Source organism: Myotis yumanensis, unplaced genomic scaffold (genome assembly GCF_028538775.1).
Source record: "Myotis yumanensis isolate MYYU_CA2020_CCGP unplaced genomic scaffold, mMyoYum1.0.hap1 SCAF_18, whole genome shotgun sequence".
Lineage (NCBI taxonomy): Eukaryota > Metazoa > Chordata > Mammalia > Chiroptera > Vespertilionidae > Myotis > Myotis yumanensis.
The window spans coordinates 38,536,977-38,560,661 of NW_027223769.1; the positions used below are offsets into that span (position 1 = coordinate 38,536,977).

A 23,685-nucleotide genomic window follows, 5' to 3' on the forward strand; every position below is an offset into this window, starting at 1 on the left:
CGAGGTGGGCGCCAGGAGGGCGAGGTGGGCGCCAGGGGGCGAGGTGGGCGCCAGGGGGGCGGGGTGGGCGCCTGGTGGGCGGGGTGGGCGCCAGGTGGGCGGGGTGATCGCCTGGTGGGCGAGGTGGGCGAGGTGGGCGCCAGGGGGGCGGGGTGAGCGCCTGGTGGGCGGGGTGAGCGCCTGGTGGGCGAGGTGGGCGCCAGGGGGCGGGGTGGGCGCCAGGTGGGCGAGGTGGGTGCGTGGCTGGACGTCTGGACGTCTGGACCTGATCCTCGCCTACAGGGTAGAGTCGCTTTGCTTGAGGGCGGTTTGTGGTCACTGCTGAGAACTCCTTCCACCCAGGGGACAGCGGGTCCACCCACTCTGGGCGTCAGCCCGCCCCCTCCTGGGGGGGCATTTCTGCTCGCTGTCTTGCTCCTACCAGGTCTCCAGGCTGGCACGGGGGCCAGCTGGTCCTCTAGACACAGCAGGTGGGGAGAGCTGGCTGAGGTTCTTTGCAGTTTAGAGAGAAATCACCTGAATGCTTTTTGTGTGTGTGCATCCTCACCTGAGGCTAGTTTCCCATTGATTTTTAGAGAGAGAGGAAGCGGGGGTAGACAGTGAGAAACATCGGTGTGAGAGAGACACCTGGGCCGGGATCGAGCCTGCAACCGACGTGTGTGCCCCTGACTGGACTAATTGAACCCTGCAGTCTGTGGGCTGAAGCTCTAACCACTGAGCAAACTGGCTCGGGTGATCTGAATGCTTCTGAGGAATTCCTTGACTGGAATAGTCAGGGGTTTGCAGGGGTCAGATGAAGTGGACTGTGGGACACACCCACACACACGGCGTTGCCATATTGTCCCCGTGGGACTGGGGAGGGGGACAGGAGGGGCAAGCCCAGGCCAGATTGGGCGCCCCTGAGGGTGAGTCGGGTCACGCAGGGACTGGGGGACTCGGCCCCGGGCGGTAGAAACAGATTCGAGAGCCTGCCTGAAGCTCTCCCTGACTTAGGTCCCCTGGCTGCCACAGCGATGCTCCCCAGGTGTCAGGGGAGAGGGAAGGTTCAGGGTCTGCAGCCCCTTCACTGTAGCTGGTTGTATGCAAATGATGGCCTTGGATGCAAATGATGTGGGCGGGACTGCAGCCTGTGCCCACTCGCCTGGTGCCCCCCTGGTGCCCAGTGCCCGCACCCACCCCCGTCAGGTGGCTGCAGCGTGAGCCTCATGAGCAAAGCGTAGGTGGTGGGGCTGGGGGTTCCCCACCAGGCCTTGGTCTCCCCACACCCCATTTCCTTCCCTCTACCCCCCCCCAAGCGGAGCCCTTGATTCTGCGAGGCTCTCCCTGAGGCTGTTCGGACTCTGGCTTCTGGGGCCTTTTTTCTTCCAGTGGGAAGTGTCAGTGTGAGTAATTATATATATTTTCACACACTCGGACCGTGCCTCATTGAAACGCCTATAAACATGTCTGTATAATTCTAATGAACTGCGCGCATGAAGCCGTCAGAAAGTTACACGGGGCGGCGCGTTTGCCAGACGGCGGCCTGAACGCCAAGGAAAATATTATGTTCTTCCAGCGCGCGGACGCTTCGTGCAGGCGGCTCCCAAGATAAACAGGAGAGATGCGAGGACAAGTGAGATGGTCAGCAGCGATGGCTGAGCTGCTTGTAAGTGGTGTTCACCAGAGTGTTGGCAGGGTGGGTGGCTTGATGGAGTGATAAATGCTCTTCAAGGAAAGTGCCCCAGACGCGGAATGCGGGGTCGGGACCCTGGAGGCAGGCCATGGTGGCGCTCGCGCTCATGTCCGTGGGCGGGAGGCGCTGACTCAGTGAACGGGCTGCATCAGAGCCAGTGCTCTCTGTTCCGCGGTTTATGCTTCGGTTCCTAGGAAGGTGTGGACACGAGAGCGTGGGGCTGCTTTCCAAGTGGGTAAGAAGGATTGGGCCCTGGCCGGTGGCTCAGTTGGTTGGAGCGTTGTCTGGTCCGCCACCGCCGAAAGGTTGTGGGTTGGATTCCCGGTCAGGGGGTGTACAGGAAGGCAACCCGTCGCTGTTCCTCTCTCACGTGATATTTCTCTCTCTCTTCCCCTCTCTCTAATAATCAGTACACATGTCCTGGGGTGGTGATTTAAAAAAATAAAAAAGGATGCTTTTAAGTTAACTTTCATGCATTCATCCATCATCCATCCACCCACCCATCCACCCACCCACGAACCTACCCACCCACCCACCCATCCATCCACCCACCCACCCACCCATCCATCCACCCACCCATCCACCCCACCCACGAACCTACCCATCCACCCACCCACCCACCCATCCATCCACCCACCCATCCATCATCTATCCATCCATCCATCAGCCATTCAGTGAGGTTATCGATGCTCCCACATCACAGAGATAACCAGGGACAGAGCTGATAAGGGACCTCACCATTTGAATCTGGATTCTTGAACCTAAAGCAGGCATTAGGTTTAAGATGCCCTAAAGCGATTCTCATGAAAACTGATGAGAAGGTATTAAGGGCAGCTGCACCCACCCTCCTCTCCTTTCCTTCTCACTTGCTGTGTCCAGATGTTTGCCTCTGATATGCTCCCAGGGAAGGCTCTCTGAGGTCCTCTCTCAGTCTTCTGGGCTGGATGATGGATGGATGGAGAGATGGACCAGAGGTGGATGCCTTCATGCACCCTGCTCAGCCCGTCCCTGGCAGGCAACACCCCTTTTTCAAGAAGCAGGAGTTTTTATTATGAGCAAAGTCTTCCGAAACCTTGTTGGGCTTTCGAAAGGAGACACCTGGGACCACCTATGTCTTACAGGGCCGGATGGGTTGGACCTGGATGTTAGGGTCTGTTTTCAGTCACTTCATTCATTCCCTCCCTCATTCATTCCTGCCGAGGTGTGATTTTTTTCCTTCCAGGAGATTCCCCTGGTCTCCAGTTTCCGGAGGCACCGGTACAATCTAGATTCCAATTAGCCTAATTGCTTTATGGTAGACTTCTTAGAAAAGAGTTTTTCCCCTGCTGACGGCTGCGGTTCCAGGAAAGCCGCCCCCACCGGCTTGCTTCCTTCCTGCTGCTACCCAAGCCTGCGTTTCCTTCAACCTCATTTCTCCAGGACTGGCCGAGCCCTCGTCCTGTGAATTCCAGTGTCTTTGCGTCAGTTTAATATGTTTCTTTAGTTGATTTTTTTTAGAGAGAGAGAGAAGGGAGAGGGAGATAGAAACATCAGTGATGAGAGAGAAACGTCGATCAGCTGCCTCTTGTATGCCCCCTACTGGGGATCAAACCGGAAACCCAGGCATGTGCCCTGATCTGTGGCCTCTTGGGTCCTGGGGTCAACACTCAACCACTGAGCCACACCGGCCGGGCTGTTGCGTCAGTTTATGCTGGAGAGGCCAAAGCGGGGTGGCGAGGACACCAGGGAAACAGTATACGTGCGCTATCTGTGTCTAACATTTGTTTTCATTACTATTTCGTTTGTTTTTTGGATATTTAAAAAAATTTTATTTTTATTTTTCAATTACCGTTGACATTCGTCGTGATTTTAGCTTTAGGTGCTCAGCATATATTTTACAAAGTGACCCCCATCCGATACTTTCAGTCCCCTTGATACCATACATAGTTACTATTGGCTGTTTCCTAGCTATACTTTTACATCCTGTGACTACTTTGTAACTGCCAAGTTGTCCGTCTCAACCTACTCACCTTCTTCCCCCTGCGCCGCAACCCCCCTCCCCTCCCCTCCCCTCCCCTCTGGCAACATCAGTCTGTTCTCTGCAAACAAAACAGAAACAGTGTGCGTAACATTTCAGGGCCAGTTGTCTACACCCCTTACATCTATACGATGGCATGCATCTTTTTTTAAATTTATTTTTTAAAATATATTTTTATTGATTTCAGAGAGGAAGGGAGCGGGAGGGAGAGAGAGAGAAACATCAGTGGTGAGAGAGAATCATTTACCGGCTGCCTCCCGTACACCCCCTCATGGGGATCGAGCCCACAACCCGGGCATGTGCCCTTGACCGGAATCGAACCCGGGACCCTTCAGTCTGCAGGCTGACGCTCTATCCACGGAGCCAAACCGGCTAGGCCGGCATGCATCTTTTTAAATAGAAAATTCCTTCCTTGTCTGTGTGTGCATGTTTCAGTCAAAGAGCCGGACCCAAATGTACCCCGGGTTCTGGCCCCGGCCCTCTTCCTTGTACCGTCAACATCAGATTTTTCAGAAAGTTCTTTTCAACACGCGGAGGAAGCGGTTACATCCTGACCGGCACGCAGGATGCCGGCGCGGTACTCGTGCTGTTAGTGATCAGGATCTCAGCCAAGGGAATATAATGAAATCCACATAAAAATTTATTTACCTAATGAAAATCCGGGAGTAATGCATAAGTGGTTCTCTGATAATAAAATGCAAATCTAAAACTATAACCAGGAGGACAATAATCCTCATTAAACGTATTGTCTAGAGAAAGCCCATGACATCCACTTAACAGTGATTTGATTTGTTTAGTAATTTCCACGTAATATTTAAACTTTATTCCGAGCCTTGAAAACCCTCCCACGAGTTCCTTTCCCACCCGGGCGGAGGGCAGAGGCCGGTGGGTGGGGTCCCAGCCTGGGCACCCTGGCAGGCTGTCTTTCCCAGGCCGCTCTGTGCCTGCCGGAAAGGTGGGGTCCAGGAAGAGAAAGCAGGGGGTCCGGGTTCCTTCTGAGTGGGAGACGCGTTAAAGCTCCCGTCTGCGGGACCAGGACCTCTGAGGGCCAGAGGGCGTGGGGGGGACAGGGACTTGCCCTGGTGTCTCCTGAGCCCTGGGGTAGCCCTGTCTCCGTCCCACTGCTCCCCGCTCCTGGGGACGGTCCAGGGCCCCGCACTCCAGATCTGCAGGTGCCCCTGGCCCAGGAGCACCCGGCCCACCCTGAGGCCTATGAGGACTGCCTCTTGGAGGCAGGGGGACCTGCTCTGGAAGAGGCTCACCTGGAGGGGACCCGCCTCTGTCATTGTAAGCGGAGTGTGTGTGGGGGGCGAGTCCTCACCCCCTGATGCTCAGTCCTCACTTGGGAAAGGGACTTCGCCTCGCTCTCCAGGACCCTGAGGAAGCGGGAGGAGCCTGTCCGCCCGGGGCCACTGGGCCTCGGTGCCGTGCGCTCAGAAGCCCCTTTCCTTGTGCTCAGAAGCCCCGGGGGTAGTTTGGGAAGCAAAACGGGGAAAATGGGGGTCCGAGGCCTTCTGCCCAGTTTGAGGCTCACGATCTACACCCGAGATGAGAAAAATGAGCCTTTGGGATTTTAACTGTTCACAACCACAAAATCCCGAAGCAGCAGTGGGTGAAGGCTCATGTGTGTGTACACATGTGCTTCTCTGTGTGTACACATGTGTGTGTGTGTACACCTGTGTTTGTGTGTGCACATGTGCGTGTGTGTGTACACCTGTGCTTGTGTGTGTGTGTGTGCACACATATGCTTGTATGTGTGAAGTTTTCCTATCAGACCTATGCTATTTTCTTTTTAAAAAAAATCTATTTTTATTGATTTCAGAGAGGCATGGAGAGAGAGAGAGAGAGAAACATCAATGATGAGAGAGAATCATGGATCGGCTGCCTCCTGCAGGCCCCACGCTGGGGATGGAGCCCGCAACCTGGGCCTGTGCCCTGACCGGGGATCGAACCGGGACCTCTTGGTTCCTAGGTCGATGCTCACCCACTGAGTCACACCGGCCGGGCTCCCCTAACCTTTCCTTCTTCCTCCTCCTCTTCTTTTTCTGTCGAGTCACAATTTTTCTTCCCTTTGGGATGGTGCAGAGCGTTTTGAAATAGACTAAAATGAAAAGAAGGTAACACATCACTCATGCTCTCAGCCAGGAATCTCCTGGCCAAGGCGGCACAGAACTGGTTAAGCCCCAGGAGCCGGGCGGTGCCCGCTCTGCGCCCTCACCCGCACGGAGCCTCGGTTTCCTTGCCTGGAAGGCGGCTGGACACCCGCTTTCTGCACGGGAGTGGAGATCACACCAGATGGTGTGTGTCCAGCGCTGGGCCGAGTGCTGGCACGCGGGCAGCGCCTGATAAATGGGAAGGGTTCGGGGGCAGGAGGCGAGGTTGGGCTGAACAGAGGCCGGTGAAATGGAGAAGCCAGGCAGCTATTCAGGTGTGAATGCCAGCCTGCTGGCAGGCCCGCCAGCCGTAATGCCCCCAGCTCCCAGCCAAGGGCCAGCTCAGGTTACTCCGGGCCCATTAGCGATGCTGGTCAGAGCTTGGAGCCTCTTAAGTTCAAGGTCGATCACAGGCCTGGTCCCCCTCCCGCCAGCAGCCTCTCTTCTCTGCCCGGAGTCATTAGTCACCGGGTGGCCTGGGTGGCCTGATGCGAGAGAGAGCGCCCGCGGGCTGACTCAGTGCCACCTCCCTGCACTCCGGGGCCACACCCCAGGGCCAGGCCCCGCTGGCAGAGGGTCCGAAGCGTCCGTCATCCGGAGAGGTTGAGGTTCCATTCACATCTCTGGAAAAGCAGCCAAATCCTGGCTCCGCAGCTCACGACTGGCTGGGCAAGTCATGGACCTGCTCCAAGCCTCAGTTTTCTCATCCGTTGACTGGGGCAGCAGCAGTAGCATCTCATCCAGGAAGGGGAGACTGACCCCGTACCCTGCCTTCAGGTAGCAATTCTGTTACTGTTCTCCCAGGAGAACTTCCTGGAGGAGGAGGGATCTGACCCTCTACATGAAGAAAGATGAGGACGGCCGAGGCAGGGGGAGGGGACAGGGAAGGCAGGGAGACGGAAAGTTCTGGAAGAACCTAGCTCTCACTGACAGGGAGGGTCTCATCCCTTCTGACCCAGCTGGAAGCCTGGCAAGGGGACAGGTACTCGCAGGAGGGACAATGCAGGAGCAGCATCCTCTGGGCCTGCACTAACTTGTCTTCAAAAATTCCTGCAGGGCCAGCTCAGGCCTTCGAGTGACCTTTCCGCCCCAAGGCACCCACAGTTTCGTGTATGGGGGACTGTCCCCTCCCCGTCCCCAGAGTGTCTGCCCGTCCTTATTGGAGGTGATTCGCGGGGGGGCCAGGGGACCAGGGACAGGGACGAGCCACTGATGGGCCGTCTCAGTGCAGCCTCTCGGGGAGGGAGACTGCGGGGCGTCGGGCGCGACCTCCGGAGACCCTTCTGTGGGCAGCAATGCCCACCTCACAGCCGCCTTTCAGGCTGCAGGGGGCCTGGGGCTGGGGGGGGGATACCCTGAGGCCTGGGGAGCCCACAAAGGGTTTGAGTGACAGCCCGCCCAGGCCTTCCCACCCCAGGAACCAGGGGGAGGGACCGAGTGAGCAGGGGCCTAGGGGGCTGCCAGCCGGGACAAAGGCAGAGCCGGAGAGGAACAAAGGATGAGAGGGGACCCCTGTGACAACCGGGTGGGAAGCGCCGTGCCTGGCTTCACACAATGCTTTGGAGCAAAACTCTTAGTTTCACCCCATCAACCCCCCAGACCTTTCAACTTGCAAGCTGTACCCCCGGGCCGGGTGGGGCCCACTGTCTGGGGTGCGCAGCCCCGGCTGGCTGCTCCCTTGCCCTGCGCATGGGGTGAATTTGAAGCGAGGATCGGAGGCAAATCGGCTGCCAAATTTCGAAGCAAACATTTTTCTTTCTGGATTTAAATAATTGCATTGCATCGCGGCTCTGTTTCTCCTCTCAAACCAGCCCCAAATGACACTTGGCAGGCGGACCGGTCTGCTTCCCTCCCCCTCGCCCCGTGGGCCTTTCGCAGAGCATTTTCCTCTACGTCTGGGTAGCTGGCTTTTAAACCCCTTCGTTTTTTCTTTTTTTCTTTTTCTTTTTGTTCAGGTCTCAAATTTTATTCAATTTACATTTTATTCCATTCCAGGCTATAAAATCTGCAAAAGTGGCCTGAGAGGGAGCAGGCTCCCTCCAAAGCAAATAAAAGAGTCTCGCTTCCGAGGTGAACGAGGCTCCCAGGGCCCAGAGCCGCGCGGGGTGGGGGTGGTGGGGGTGGTGGGGGTCGGTGGGGGGAGGGCTGGGGGGTTTTGGGAGGGGGACCGCGGCCCAGGCTGGTCGAGCCCCGTGTCAAGGCACACAGGTTTTAAATGAAACGGGTTGCGGACATATGGAACCAATCGCTTTGCCAAGAGCTTAGTTTTGGGGATCAAGTCTTAAGGGCTCAACTTCAGTCCCTCTCCACGCGGTGATTTCTAGTCGACAAATGAAAGCCCCTTTATGCTCTCCCGGTCTGGGGGGACTCTTAATACATTTTTAAATCGTTCGGCATTCTGAATTAATTTTCTTAGGAGGAAACAAGATTCTTAAATTGGGATCTTGTCGGGAAAAGACAGCCGGGTAATTAGCGAGCGCCGGTCTCTTTTCCCTGACTCGGGCACGAGTGGGGTGTGTGTGTGGGGGGCGTTGACTCCACGCAAGGTGCGTGAGAAATCTATTTCAGAGCAGAGGTTTCAAAGTAAGCAAACCATCTGCTCGTTAATTATCCCTCCTCATACAGAGGCGGTGCGGCGTGCGTGTGGGTTCCCGAGGTGGAACGATGCGCCTGGAAGATGCGAGGCAGTGGGGCTGCTCCAGGCCGGCTGTGGGCTCAGGTTGGCCGGGTGTCTGAGGACTGAAGCCAGGAAAGGCGCCTGAGAGCTGGGGAGGCGGGGGGACTGCCTTCCTGGGGCGCTCGCTCTCAGGCCTGGGGGTGCGGCCACCCGCCACCTGGGGACAGTCCTGCTGCTCATGTTTAGGGACCGGGTGGGATGGAGCAGAGGGTGGTGCTCTAGTGGGGAAGTCAGGGCAGGAGAAGGGTAACGCCTCCCTTTTCCATCGGCCGATGGGGCGCTGCCCCTTCCAGAGTCCTCACCGTCCATCCGTCTGTCCGTCCATCCCCCCATTTGTTCCATTCCCCCACCTAAGACACACTGGGTGCCCCCCAAATGTATACACATTAAAAAAATTTTAAAAAAATTGATTTCAGAGAGGAAGGGAGAGGGAGAGAGAGAGAGAAACATCAATGATGAGAGAGAATCATGGATCGGCTGCCTCCTGCACGCCCCCCAACTGGGATGGAACTTGCAAGCTGGGCACGTGCCCTGACCAGGAATCGAGCCATGACCTCTCCTGGTTCAGAGGTTGTCGCTCAACCACTGAGCCCCGCCGGCCGGGCTGTATACACATTTGAGCCGCGGGTTCTATTAAGTGGGGAAATGAGATGTATTTTAATGAGCACTGCCTTTGTCATTATTCAAAGTGAGCATGCATTTCTGGGGACACCCTGCAAGGCTTGAGGGCTTCCTGGGCCCTGGGCTCGCTACCAGGTCCTGTCCTCACGGAGCGTGCCGTCTCCTGGAGGAGATGACAGCTAGGAGCTGCTCACCTCCACGAGCCTGTGGGTAGTAGCGAGAGGAGAGCCACCCCCTCCTGAGTCCAGGCCAGCCTGCCCCCTTGAGCTCTTGGCGATGAAGGAGAGGTGGCTGTCGAGTGAGGCTGAGGAGCTGCTGTCTGGGGTTGGCTTAGGTTTCCGTGATTTTAAGTGGAACAGCCACAGGAGGCCAGTGGCCCCCCGCAGGGCGCACAGACCCTCATCCCCTGGGAGCTTGTCAGGAAGGTGGCCTCCCAGGCCTCGCAGGCCTCGCCCCCAGTCTGCGGAATCAGAGGTCCCCCTGCGTGGCGCCCAGGATCTGCATTTCGGCAGCACCTCCAGGCGATTTTTATGCAGCCTTGCTGGGAGGCAGGCGGTGGGTGTGACGGGATTTGGGTCTCAAATGGACAGAGGCCTCCCAGGTAAAGCGGTGATACAGCTGCGGCTGAATTAGGGGTGGCTTGGTGGGTGGTGGGCCTGCACGGGGGAGGGTGCTGGTGCTGTGGTTAGCGGCGCCCAGCTCACCGCGCCCATTCGGTGAGGACAGCCGAGGCCAGAGCATTGGAGCACAGAGAGTTGGCCGATGGAAGGCCTGGGACTGCCAGCTGTGTGTCCCTGGACTGGTGTCCTAACCTCTCTGGGCCTTGACAAAATGGAGATCACTATATTTTGCTACTTACTTATCTAATAGGGTCACAGGACAGATGGATTAAAACGGGATATACAGCCCAGCCGCGGGGGGTCAGTGGTTGAGCGTCGACCTGTGAACCAGGAGGTCCCGGTTCGATTCTTGGTCAGGGCACATGCCTGGGTTTCGTGCTCCGTCCCCAGTGTGGGGTGTGAGGGAGGCAGCTGACCCATGATTCTCTCTCATCATTGATGTTTCTCTCTCTCTTTCTCCCTCTCCCTTTCTCTCTCTGAAATCAACAAAAATATATTAAAACACACACACACACACACACACACACACACACACACACACAAAACAAAAAACGGCATGTACAGAGCACGTGTGTACAGAGAAAAACCCCTCGGCTCTGGGGTGGCCTCGTGGTCTTGCTTTTTAATTTATTTCCTCTAACTGCCCTTGCCCGGTTCTCCGACCTCCATGGTTATAAGGATCCCCCCACCCCGGGGTGATGGTCCCTGTGACTCTGGGACCCCAGCCCTGGATTGGGGTCCGGTCCCGGGTTCCAGTTCCCGCTGTGCCTCCCGGGACATCCCCTCCAGGCCCCGTCTCCCTTTGCAGAACCTATGATTTTTGGGGCCCTTCCCCAGCCTCCTCTGGACGCCCCGGATGGGCTGGGAGAGGGGACCTTTATGGGCGGATTTTAATCTCAGGTGCAGCCAAGTGCCTTTTGGGGAAAGTCTTCATAGTAATTTTAGCAGCATCTTTTCTGTTGTCTAGACCTAAGATCAGCATTTTAGGGGAAAGTGTGGAGAGAAACCCTCCCTGTGCCCTCCCTGCCCACTGCCAGGGCTCTACCCGCCCCCTCCCCGCAAGATGCCAGGTGGTCTGAGCCCCAGCCCAGCCCCCGGCTCTGGCAGCCAGGATTCCGGTCCCTGGAAGACACCAGACTTGTTCTGCGATGGCGAACCTGGTGGGTGCCGCTCTGCGGGGAAGGCACCGCGTGTCCCCTCTCGGCTGGGGTGGCGTTTTGGGTGGATATTCGCAGCTTCTTACCTAAACCAGGCGTTGCTTTTCTTCTTGGAAACCTTTTCCATCAACGCTGCCCTCCAGGACTGGGGAGAGGCCTGGGCATAGTCACTGCTTCGTATGGAACCGTTGTTCGATGGATGTGGTTATTGGGAATTTCTGTGTTTCCGGACGGAACGGTGGCCCAGGTCTCTCCTCGAGACATTTACGAGGAACTCTCCGGAGTCTTCTTTTTAAAAGATGCCCTGGGAGCCCTGGCCGGTTTGGCTCAGTGGATGGAGCGTCGGCCTGCGGACGCAAGGGTCCCGGGTTCGATTCTGCTCAAGGGCATGTACCTTGGTTGCGGGCACATCCCCAGTAGGAGATGTGCGGGAGGCAGCTGATCGATGTTTCTCTCTCATCGATGTTTCTAACTCTCTATCCCTCTCCCTTCCTCTCTGTAAAAAAATCAATAAAATATATTTAAAAAAAAAAAAAGATGCCCTGGGAAAGCACTGTGTGCTCAAAGGAATGAGGAGCTCAGGGCAGAGTTTTCGCCTCCAGGCCAGGACAGGGCTTTCCAAGCGTCTCTCGCGGCCTTTGGACTCAGTGCCCAAGCGCACACTCTGGACCTGCGCCGCCGGCCTGGAACAGAGCTTGCAAACTGGTTGCCCAAGGGCCGCGTCCCGTGCGAGGGTGGGCCGTTCCTTTGGCTGCTCAGGATTAAAATGTGTTTGGAATCAGCAGGTAACACTTACACTTCAGGCGGGTTTGCACAGAAACCCAGACTTCTTTAGTTTTTCTTCAAAGCGATGGGAAGCTTTGCCAGCACTGGCCCTGGCTCCACCAGCAGGGGTGGCAGGCGCTGCCCGTGGACCCGAGGCATGGGTGCTGCCAATGGCCACGGTGCCCCCGCTCCTGTGGCATAATGAGTCCTCCCCACCCCCTCCTGGCAGCTGTTGGGCATTGCCAGCACACTAAGGGTTAAACAGGCGGTAGCAGTGACCGCTGCTGGCCCGGCCCTGTCTGCTTGCTGTGTGACTCTGCCTCGGTCACACCACCTCTCTGTGCTTCAGCTTCCCCATCTGTCCAGCCGGACAGTGGCCTGGAGAAGCCGTTTCCCGCCGTGCCCGATGGACCAGCCAGGAGGCTGAGAGGCGGGGCAGGGGGCCCTGGGCCCTGCCTCTCTCATCCCTTTTATGAATTAAGGTTGTGCGTGAGGCCATTCCTGGAAAGGTGGGGGACCCGGCGCTCCTCAGGATTGGGGACTCTCATCACTTCCTTTGTCTTTGTCCAGCTGCTGCCGGGGACTTCCTGTCCTCCTTCCCCCCCAGGAGTGGTTGGGGTGGCAGCCCAGGGCAGGGCGGTAGTACCTTTACTGCTAACCATCACGGCTGCACTCGCTGAGCAGCACTGCTCTCCCACGAGGGCAGGTGCTATTCCCCTGCTTTGCAGATGAAGAAACCAAGGGTCAGAGAGGTTGAGTGACTTGTCAAAGGTCACACAGCTGTGCACCTGGGCTCGTTTATTCCAGACCCTGGGCCCTGGCCGCGTGCTGTTCCACCTGAGGTGGCCTAGGGGGCCATGCTGATGTCCGTGTAGGACAGGGAACCTCCGGAGCGAGGCCTGGCCCTGTGCTCTGTGCTGCTTCACACGAGGCCCAGCCCCCACCTGCCCTCTCCGGGATCCTGCTCACCCACCAGGCTTTCCTCCCCGCAGCCCCGGCCTGGACAGCCTCAGCCGGACCCGGGCACAGCCTCCGCCTCCCTCCACGTGGTCGCTTCCCGGGGCTCTGGGCTCCCCGGAGGGAGAGGGGGGCGTTCAGCTCACCCTGCTGGTGTGCCCTTCCTTGAGTGAGGAGGTGTCTGTTGGCTTCTGGGGAGGCCTCCACCCCATTTTCCAAGGTGTTTATGTGGGTGGGAGGGGTGCGGACCCCTGGCTTCTGCCTGGAGAGCTCTTGGTCTTTCCCGGGGGGTTTCTGGGTGGGAGACGATGCTGGGCCATCCCTGTGCTCAGGGACCATCCCTGCTGTCCTGTCCATCGGGGCTCAGGGGTTGCCCGAGACAGAAATGAGTCCAGTGGGAGGAGAAGGGGGCGCTGATGGATGAGTAGAAGGAGAAGCAGGACCCAGGGTAGCTTTGGCGATGCGGAGCAGGACGGAACCGCTGTCCTCCGGGAACTGACTGCCGTGGGGTGGAGCCCCGCCCCCTCTGCCTCCCGTGTCCTGCTGCGTGGGGACCAGTGTCCCGGAGCATCGAGCTGGGCCGGATCCCGGGGGAGGCATTTTGACGGACAGTCCATGGAGGTCCAAGCGGGTGAGAGGTGGCTCCTTCGGGCACAGCAGGTGCCGAGATCAGAGGCCAGGCTACCTGGTGGGCAGTACCCCTGCCGACTGTCACGCTGCCCTGGTAGGATGTCCTCCCATCTCGGAAGGTTCCAGCAGCCCCGGGTTGGGGTGCAGCGTGGGCTGGGTGACGTGGAGCTGTGCCCATGGTGGCTTTGGGCTGCGGGCTTGGGCTCACCGTGCCATGGCGTCTAGGGCACCAGGAAGGGAGAGGCCTTGGGGACCCCAGTGCGGCGTCTTCCTTGTGAATACAGGGACCCAGGAGCCAGGGCGCCCAGCAGGGCGAGACTGGGGGAGGGGCCCGAGGCGATGCTTCCCAGTGCAGCCTGGGTGCCCCTGGTGGTGCGGCGGGGGATTTAAGTGGAACATATGAAACTTAAAAAAAAATTAATTGCTGCCCGGCCGGTGTGGCTCAGTGGTGGAGCACCAACCCATGAACCAAGAGGTTGTTGCTGGTTTGATTCCCGGTCAGGGCACAGGCCCGGGTTGTGGGCTCGATCCCCAGTGTGGGGCGTGCAGGAGGCAGCTGGTCCCTGATCCTCTCTCATCATTGATGTTTCTCTCTCTCTCTCCCTCTCCCTTCCTCTCTGAAATCAATAAAAGTATATTTAAAAAAAACCTGCTAATGGATGCACAAGGCACGGAATTCAAAACGCCCCTGCCCGCGACTTCCTCTCCCTGAAGGCCACTGGTGTTCTCGTCTCTTGTGTCTGGTTCCAGAGAAATCCTAGGAACGTGCTCACACGGGAGAAACGTGTGGATTCCCCCCCCGCCCCCCCGCCCCCCCCCCCCCCCCCCCCCCCGTACCAGTGGAAGTAACCAGGCACCCCATCTCTCGTCTCTCTCCCCCGCCGGTTAGAAGGGATTGCATTTCATCAGCTCCTGGGCGTTGTGTTTTTTCAAGGCACCTCTTTAGTATTGAAGTCGCACATGCAGGCTTACTGTTCAGCTCATGAACTTTATAAACCGCCGGCCTGCATCAGGGCAAGACAACCTGGCCAGCTTCCGGGGCCTGACCCCGCCCCGGCCCGGCCCCGCCCCACGGCGACCCCCAACCTCAGGTGAAAGTTTGAGGTTTGAATACCCGGGTGTTTATTTTCATGAGTTTTTGAAAAAACGGCCGGTCAGCACATCGTGTGGGAGAGGTCCCAGGGTGAACACTGGGCGCAAAGCTGTGAACTGGGAGGACACCCCAGTTGCCCGGGTGCTCGATTCCAGGGGTGATGGTGGGACAAGCCTGAGGTCACCCCCTGGGGCCACGGGGGCTCTGCCTCCTCCTGCTGCTGCCTCAGCCCCAGGCTCCCCGATTGGTTATAAGACATTGCTCATGGGGTGTGGACACCCCCCTGGGACAGGCGGGGAGGGCCCGGTATGTCCCAGTCCATCCCTAGCCCCGCTCCGCCCTATCTCCTCAGAGCCCGTCAGGCACAGGTACCTGGAGCCCCTGGGACAGAACCTGGTGGCGGGGAATGTGGAGGCCTGGGCAGCGGGCCCTGTGGCTCAGTGTGTGATGCGGGGGGAGGCCTGGGCAGCGGGGACCCCCAGCTCAGTGTGTGATGGGGGGTCTCTGCGCTGGAGAGGGCTGGGTTTGAAATCTGGTGTTTCCATTGTCTGTGTGACCCTGGGTGCGTGTCTGAGCCTCTCTGAGCAGAGGTGTCCTCGCTTGTGAAGTGCGGATGCTTAAAGGCTCCCCACACGGGGGGATGCGAGGATGGCACAGGCCGGCTGTCCGGGGCCCGGGGCCTTGGCACGCACTCGCAGTGAGCAGCCTCCTCCCTGTCGGTCCGCAGGCCCCGAGCTGCGGGGAGGGGAGAGGAGAGGGGACAGGGCGCTGCTGCTCTCCCCGTGGCCTCCGTCCCAGTGAGCACATGGCTGTCCGCGGGGTGTGGGGGACGAGCCTCTCCCTCCTGCCTTGTGGCCGGCGGGGCCCAGGGCAGCTGTCCTGTTCCCAGGTCTGAGCTTCCCTGCTGGGGGGCTGGGCAGCTGACAGAGCCTCCCGGGGGCTCGGAGACCAGCTGCAGCCCCGGCGGGCGCAGTGCGCCAGCTCATCCCTTAACCCATTCTGTTCCTGGGAAGGCTGCTGTTCCAGGCCCTGCCAGGTCTCCGCTCTCCTCCAGCGGCCTCGTCGCCCTTCTCCAGCGCGCAGGCAGGGACTGTGGCTGACCCGGGAGAAGCCGGCGGGGCCTGTTGAGAAGGTGCAGATTCGGATAAAAGTGCAGATCTCTGGCCTCAGGGAAAACACAGGAGACCTGCTCAGCCCGCCCAGGCGGCAGCTTGGCCTGGGCTGGGGCTGGGGCTTCGGGTGTGGTCCCCTCCCCCATGTCCCTCTCTGGTGTCCCTGCCATCCGTTGAGATCTTGACCTAGGAAAGCCGGCCAAGGTCAACTCTAACCTCTTCTCCTCTCTGAGTCTCCAGTGCCCCCGGGGTCTTTGTTCTGCTTGCTCCCCTCCCCTGCCAGCAGCCTCACTACCTCCCGGGGGGACCTTCCCCGTGGCCTCTGTGAGAGAGCGCCCCCCTCCTCCTCAGACTCTCCCTGTCTGACTTGCACTGCTTGGTCCCTGTGGGTGACCCCTGAAGGCCACAAAGCCAGCTCAGCCCCTCTTTGCCGTGATAGCTCTGGGGCCCCCTGAGCCCGTCCCCCGCCGCCCCCCCCAGACTGACCAGTGTTCATTCCTTTGCTCTCCCTCCTGAGAGGTGGTTTCAAGGCTCCCCATTACCTGGGCCCTCTCCTTGACCTCCTCCCTTCAGCCGTGAACTTCTTGCAGCGGACTTTGCAGCTCTGACCTGCATGCCCACCCGCCCCCACCCCACCTCCCGTGAGCGTATGCCTGAGGGCCCAGCTCTGTAAAACAAGGGGAGTACACATGTGTGGAAAAGTGTCCTGTGAGGCCAAGCCCCCCAAACTGCCTCTGGCGTCTCCACGTGGGGCATAATGAGCTGGTTTTCTTTTTTTCTGTGTACCCACCTGTATTTACATTTTTTTGGACAAGTCATTTACCGTCCCCAAGCCTTGCTTTCTCATGCACAACAGGATAATGGGGCTGTGAGGATTTAACAGGGTGATGGGGAAAAGTGCTTAGCCCGGGGCCGGCCCCTGGGCCTCCTCGAGATGCCTCCCTGGTCCTCGGTGTGCTCGAGGGGGCTCGGAGCCATGGACAGAGCTCCCCGGTGCTCGCCACCTCCCAGCGCGGTTGTGCTCCCATCTCACAGGTGTGACACTGAGTCAGAGGTGCGGGACTCACGTTTGGGCTCCACGGCCGGGCTCTTTCCACCCCACTGCCCTCCTCAGGAGGTTTGGGGGTGGGATGCCAGCTCAGGGGGGTGCACCTGGCCCAGATCCCTTTCTAGGGCACCTGCTTCAGAGAGCACGCCTTCACCTAATGCGAAGGCCCCAGGGCCGGGGTGTCCAGTACCAGGTAGCAGGCCCGGGTGGGGAATGGCTCCTCCGGACGGACGGACAGGTGAACTTGGTCCCGGAGGGACACTCCAGCCCCAGAACCCTGCTGTCCTTGCCACCACCTTTAGGAGCAGCCTTAGGTGCCCTGGGGCTTGATAGAGGCCCTAAACCCAGTGCAGGGAGCCTGAGGGCTGCTTCTGGCTGTGTACGCTTCCCAAAGCCCTTGCCACCGGGGAGCCACGGCATGCGCCACGGAGGGGGAGGGGCCGCCACCGGGGCCTTCCCGTGGACAGGCCGGGGCAGAGGGACCTGCTACGAGTCGCACCATTGAGTCGCTGACGCCTCTCTCAGGCTCTGCCTGGCTGAGTGCTGGCTGAGCTGCTGCCCGAGGAGCCGGAGCCTGGCCTGGGGGACAGCGGGGCGGGCGCGATGCTGTGGCCACCCTGCCTTGCACCCTGCCTTGCCGTGATAGCTCTGGGGCCCCCTGAGCCCGTCCCCCGCCGCCCCCCCCAGACTGACCAATGTTCATTCCTTTGCTCTCCCCCCTGAGAGGTGGTTTCAAGGCTCCCCATTACCTGGGCCCTCTCCTTGACCTCCTCCCTTCAGCCGTGAACTTCTTGCAGCGGACTTTGCAGCTCTGACCTGCATGCCCACCCGCCCCCGCCCCCCCCGGGGCCCGAGGCCGGCCCTGCAGCCGTGGGCCAGATGTGTTCCCCGGATGGTGTGGCAGAGCGTCTCTGTGTGGGTGTCCTCGCGTGATGTGTGGGCCGCTGAGCTTGGATCGGAGGCAGCCCAACTGCTCTTCCTGGCCCGTCCCTCCGCCGTCCGCGGCAGAAAGTTAAATAAACACAGCCAAGCAGGATCACAGGACGCGGGGCGAACGAACTCGGTCCCCACGGGGCCCGCATCTGGCAAGAGGGGGCCTCGCGGGGCTACGGGGAGAGACAGATGTGGGGGGCAGGGTGGGCCCGGACGTGCCTCCTCCCAGGGCTCTGTGCCAGCCTCCGGGGCTGGGGGCGCCGGCCCCTTGCCTTCGGCTGCAGCTCTCGCCTTCCGCTGAGGAGCCCCAGGGTTTGTAGCTGGCCTGTCCCTGCCGGCCTCTGCCCAGCACTGCCCATGCCCCCTGGCCCTCAGCCCTCCCTGAGCTTGACTGCTGTGACGTGGTTGGGAGGAAGGGAAGAGGGTGTGCCTCCTTCTCTCTTTCCCCTCTGCCCGCCCTCCCTCCTGCCCCCCTCCTCCTCTCCCTTCCTCCTTCCCTCCGCCCAGCATTTATTCCTCAGAGGTCGCCCAGCCCACACATGCCCGAGGCCCCCACAGTGTGGCATCGGCGTTCCCGAATCCTGCTGGGCGCCAGGCGGGTCGCGGAGGATGAGTGTTCCCCTCCACAGCGATACAGGGACTCCCGTCCGCTAGGACGTGTGTGGTACCATCTACCAGAAGCACTGTTACCAGCACACCAGTGGGGGGCTTCACCAGCAGTGCTGCTTTGAGGGAGGCTGGAAGGAAAGGTGTTTGAGCCCGGCTGGCGAGGCTCAGTGGTCGAGCGTCGACCTAGGAACCAGGAGGTCAGGGTTCGATTCCTGGTCAGGGCACAGGCCCGGGCTGTGGGCTCGATCCCCAGTGGGGGTCGTGCAAGAGGCAGCCGATTGGTGAGTCTCATCACCGATGTTTCTCTCTCTCTCTCCCTCTCCCTTCCTCTCTGAAATCAATAAAAATATATAAAAAAAAGAAAAGAAAAGGTGTTTGAGTCAAGGAAGGGAGTTGATGTAAAGAAAGCGCCTCTAACTGTCAGTGCGGGGGTTGCGGGGGCGGGGTGTGTGTGTGTGTGTGTGTGTGTGTGTGTGTGTGTGTGTGGGTCCTGCCACACCCACCTGGAAGGTGCAAGTTCTGGGGACGCCAGGCGGGTATGGGTGACACAGGACCTGCCTTGGTGGGGCCGGCGGCCGGGTGGAGACACTCCAGGCCCCTGAGGCCGCCTATACCCACGGTGGGTGGGCTGTGGGGCTGTGCTGGGGGGCACATCTGTACCAGTGAGGTGTCCCCTTCCCAAATCAGACTCGTGAAAACTATTGGCTCCTTAAACAGTGAGGTGTTAGGCTGGCCCCTCCCCCGGGACGTGGTGCGGAGTGACAGGATGTTTGGAAGTGGTCACTATGGTGATTCCCGTGGAAGGCGTGGGGCTTTGACCTGAAGGAAGAGATGGGGGCTGGTCTGTGTGTCCAAAACCAGATGCAAACACACACACCTGCATGCACACACAAATGCACACACGCACATGTGCACACACATGCACATACAGACACACGCACACACATGCAGGCATCAGTTTTCAATAAGAGGCTCCGTTTCCCCTTTAAGTGTGTTTGAGGTGAAGCACGCATGTAACCAGGGCTGGCTTTAGTACAGTTAGCACAGAGGACGGGTTGTTAGGGGCCATAAAAAATAACCAGCTTTTTAAAAAAAAATATACTTTATTGTTTTTTTACAGAGAGGAAAGGAGAGGGATAGAGAGTCAGAAACATCGATGAGAGAGAAACATCGACCAGCTGCCTCCTGCACACCCCCGACTGGGGATGTGCCCACAACCAAGGTACATGCCCTTGACCGGAATCGAACTCGGGACCTTTCAGTCCGCAGGCTGACGCTCTAACCACTGAGCAAACCGGTCAGGGCAAAAATAACCAGCTTTTACTTTATGGGACTTTTCTTCAAATGAACGTGGAAAAACGAGAGTGTGGGATTCTGGTCTCACCCCCTCCTTCCTTTTCACCCCCAACAGCAGCCGGGTCTGGGCAGGTGCCCCCTCTCCCGGGACCTGAGGCTGGTGGCCTGCCCCACGGCCCCGTGCAGCGTGTCCCTCCTCCCGCCGCTCTGTGTGGGACATCGTGGGGGCCACGCCAGCGCCTGCCCCTTCGCCACCTCTGCCGGAGCGGGCAGCTGGGGCCCAGCACCTGGTGTTGCCACCAAAACAGGACGTGGGAGCCGGACGCCGTGGTAAGGTCACGGTGATCGGCCGCGCCCTGGTGGACGCGCCGTCCAGGCGTGGCTGCGTGAGATGAAATGTGCTTGGGAACCGGAGATTAACCTGGGGCGGAGGGAGCCGGGACTCATCAGGAGGGCAGCTGGGGGTCCCCAGAAAGGGAGTTTTCAGGGAACATCCCAACCCCTAGCGAGTTTGCTGGAGACAGGGTCACCCTGTTTCGTGTCGCTCTGGGTGGGCCAGGCGCGGGCTCGGCTTTTGGCAGCGGTCTTTCACTTCATCTTCGAAACAAACGGGAATTCTGTCGTCCCCACGTCGTCCACACGTCGTCCACGCGGGACCAGGCCCCTGAGAGGGGAGCGCCGTGCCCTGCGCCACACAGCGGGCGGGAGGGAGTTGGTGATGCCCGAGGCGCGCACGCCCAGCGCGGACCTCTGGGCAGACCTCGCAGACCCCTCTCGGCGGGGCTCCGAAGGGGGTCCTTTCCACCCCAGCCTGCCCATCCGCGTGGCTCCTCGGCGTCGGTCCGGAAGCCCGGGAAGCTGCCGTCCACGCCTGCTTGTCCAGCATCCGCTGGGAGAGCAGGTTGGGTGGTAGCAGCCAGCGAGCCTTGGAGCCGCACCCACCCGGCTGCAGCCTGGGCTCGACCTCCCATTGCTTATGGAGTTTACAGTTTAGCCCACTTTAGGCCTTGCTTTCCGCATCCATGAAATGGGCCCATCTTCCAACCCCTGTGTGGGGCTGTGGGGAGGGTTACACATAAACGGGACACGTGTGTGGAGAGCCAGAGTGATGGTTGTTTCCCGTTCACTGCTGTGGCCAGTGACGTGCCGGGTGGGAGAAAAGGGGACAGTCCGTAAAGGGCTGAGGGACTGCCGGAGGCCACCTGTTAGGCTGTAGGTCGTGGCTTCCCTTTGCCCGGCGTCTGGGTACCAGGCTCTGGACTATACCTCTCAGGCACCTTCTCATTGTATCCTCAGAGCTCCTTGCAGGGTCGCTGTGCACAGAGAGGGTTACCTGATTTGCAGAGGTCACACAGCAAACCCTGGGGATTGGGATTTGATCCCGAGGCATCTTGCTCTGACTACACCCTGCTGCAGGTTCAGCCGTCCCCGGGTGGTCAGGGAGAGCTTCTCAGAGGAGGTGAGCCCGAGCCCTTCACCAGGGGAAAAGGTGGCTCTGTAGCCAGTGGTCAGGCTGACCCTGGGGGCTTGGCCGAGAAGCTTGAAGCCCTGGGCCTGAGTCTGGGTTTTCCCACGGGCGGAACCCCAAGTGGGGTCGGGCTGGGCTGGGCCGGGCTGGGCCGGGCCAGTGTGGCCGTGTCAGGTTGCCTCTACTTTACCTTTCCTTGCTGAGGTCATGCAGTTTGAGTTCCGGACCTTCATCTGGGAGCAGGGAATTTACGTTAGAAAAGGGACCTACAGACTTTTCAGATTTGCAGCCGTGATGATCATTCTTCCTTCAGTGGGGAACTCAGAACTGCATCTGTGGGTGAAGGAGAAACCCCCCGCTCTGTGCTGGTCCCCCCACCCCCCCGAGCCTTCCAGGGTCCAGGCCTCTGAGCTCCGGGCTGTGGCTGGCGGGTGGTCCCGGTGTCGGGGGACCTGCCTGCCACCTGCACTGGCTCCCATGTGCTCCTGTGCGTCCACACCCTGGTCCTCACTTTGCTGCTTGTTTCTGTCTCGCTCTGAGATTTGAATTAATTTTGCATCCTCCAACATGAAGTATGTTTGCTCCTTCATTCATCCACCCACCCGTCCATCTGTTCGTTCGTTTATTCATTCATTCATTCATTCACTCACTTACTCACTGAGCTCCTATTATGTGCCGGCCCTGGAGGGGCACGGCGATACTTGTCACTATAAATTCACAGTCTAATAGCTGAAGGTCAAGGTCAACGTCGCTGTTCTCATCTCTCCATAGTCCCTCGCTCGGCGGCGTCGTTCACCCGAGACACACACGGTGCTCAGTAAGGTGGAGACGGTCCAATCCACGTTGGCAGTTTGTCTCCAAAGCCTAAAAACGGGCACACTCTTTGTCCCGCAAGCCGGCCTCCGGGAGCTTACTCTAAGGGCAGTCCTGGCGGGGCTGTGCCACCTATGCTGTGCGGGGATGTGACCCGGATGGAAGCAGCCTCGACGCCCACCAGCCGGGCATCGGTTCCGTCAGCCCCGGAGCCCCGGGGAGCGGACCGAGGCTGCGGCTCATCCCGAAGGGTCCGTCCCCGTCTGTGCTGGGAAAGGCGTTCGCTCTGTGCTGCTGTTAGAAACCGGTTCCAGGGCAGCCTGTGCGGCTCGGTACCCGCCTCGTCACAACCGCGGGAAAGTTGGGACTGTGTTCGTACACAGAAACAGTTGTGCGCTCAGGGTCCTCGTGTGAACTCACGTGTTTCCTAGTTTTCTGCCGCACGTGGGTTCCTTCGCTCAGAAACCTACGAAAAGGAGAAGATGCTGGATCTCAGTCCTTTACTGAGCCCGCCGCTCAGAGGGTCCTGCGTTTCGGCGCACAGGCGCGTGGCCTTGCTGCTGCTGGTCCTCAGGCTCGTCCCCGCCGCCCGCCACCCACCCCCAGGCCTGGCAGTGCCCGTAGAGCTCCCGGGCCCATCCGGCTCACAGTTGTGCCGTGTTACCTGCCGCATCGGCTGGCACGTGGTGGCTTCGGCCTGCTCGCGTGTGCGGCTTCAGAGCAGGCCTTCGAGTCTGGAAAACACCACACATGCACATTTTTGGCTTCGACAAGTTCCTTTTCACGAAGTCCACGACCCAGCTTGCAGCTTGCATGTTATTACCTGCCCCTCCCGGATTCATTCCGGGACAGGAGCCCTGTGATGCTGTACACAGTTCCCCCCTGTTCTCCCCGCCCATGGCCTCGTCCCCACCTGCCTGGCCTCCCTCACTGGGGTTTGGGGAGGTGGGGATGCCCCGTCCCTGTCCAGCCTTGCTCTGTGGGCCCTGGGGTGAAACCTGAGTTGCTTTCTTTTTTTTTTTCTTAAATATATTTATTGATTTCAGACAGAGGAAAGGAGAGGGAGAGAAACAGACATGATGAGAGAGAATCATGGATTGGCTGCCTCCTGCACGCCCCCGCTGGGGATCGAGCCCGCAGCCTGGGCATGTGCCCTTGACCGGGAATCGAACCCAGGACCCTTCAGTCCGCAGGCCGACGCTGTATCCACTGAGCCAAGTCGGCTGGGGCCTGAGTTGCTTTCTGATATCACCGGCTCATGACTGCTGGCCTCATGGGAGTTGACCTCAGCTTGCCCTGGGGTCTGTTTGGGGGTCCTCTCTCTGTGTAGAGAACAGCACCCCGCACTCCGCCAACCTGTGAGAGGGCCCTTGTGCATTTCTTGGGATGATGGTGGAAGCTCCACATCCGATGGTGGTGTAAGGAGGTTGCTGTCTGCAGATTGGGGAGGTATCTGAGTCTTTGCTCTGTTAGGGGAGGAGGATTCCGCAGCCGCATCCGATTTGAGACAGAGCTGGGGTTGATTGGTGATGTCTGCCAGGGGCGCAGGGATGGGGAAAGCAGCGGACACAGCCCTTACTTGCTACTCTGTCGTATTCTGATTATTTTGCATCCGTGAAACCCGTACAGTCCTCTTTGTAGACTTCACCCTCCTCCCGATCACGGGTATCACAGGGACCCCCACAAATGAGTTTTCTTCCTGTCCGTGCCCCACCCCGATGACCTGTTGGTGCCGCCTCAGAACTCACGGCCCATCTCTGTTCTCTTTCAGTCGAAGAGGGGGAGGCCTCGGACTTCTCGCTGGCCTGGGATTCCTCCGTGACAGCCTCAGGTAAGTGCCCTGGGACCCGGTGTGGGGGGACGGGGGTGTCATGGGGGACCCCTGGGGGACCGGCTGGGAAACTGGGAAAGCCACCCAGCTGGTTATGGCAAGCATCTGTCTCCGGTCCAGACGACCCCGGGCAGCACGGTTTTCCGTCAGTTCCATTTGGTCATAAAACCTATCACACGCGGAGACTAAAACGCCCGGCTCTCCGGGGCCACG

General features: G+C 59.3%; 1 protein-coding gene across 1 annotated transcript in view; it reads left to right on the top strand.

The window, feature by feature from the left end:
• Nucleotides 1-23,685, top strand: part of ZNF423 (zinc finger protein 423) — a 226,990-nt gene that overhangs the window by 20,657 nt on the left and 182,648 nt on the right. Inside the window, exon 2 of the mRNA XM_070398325.1 lies at nt 23,413-23,472. Coding sequence (XP_070254426.1) covers nt 23,413-23,472 — 60 coding nt within the window. The remainder of the gene's footprint in view (nt 1-23,412; nt 23,473-23,685) is intronic.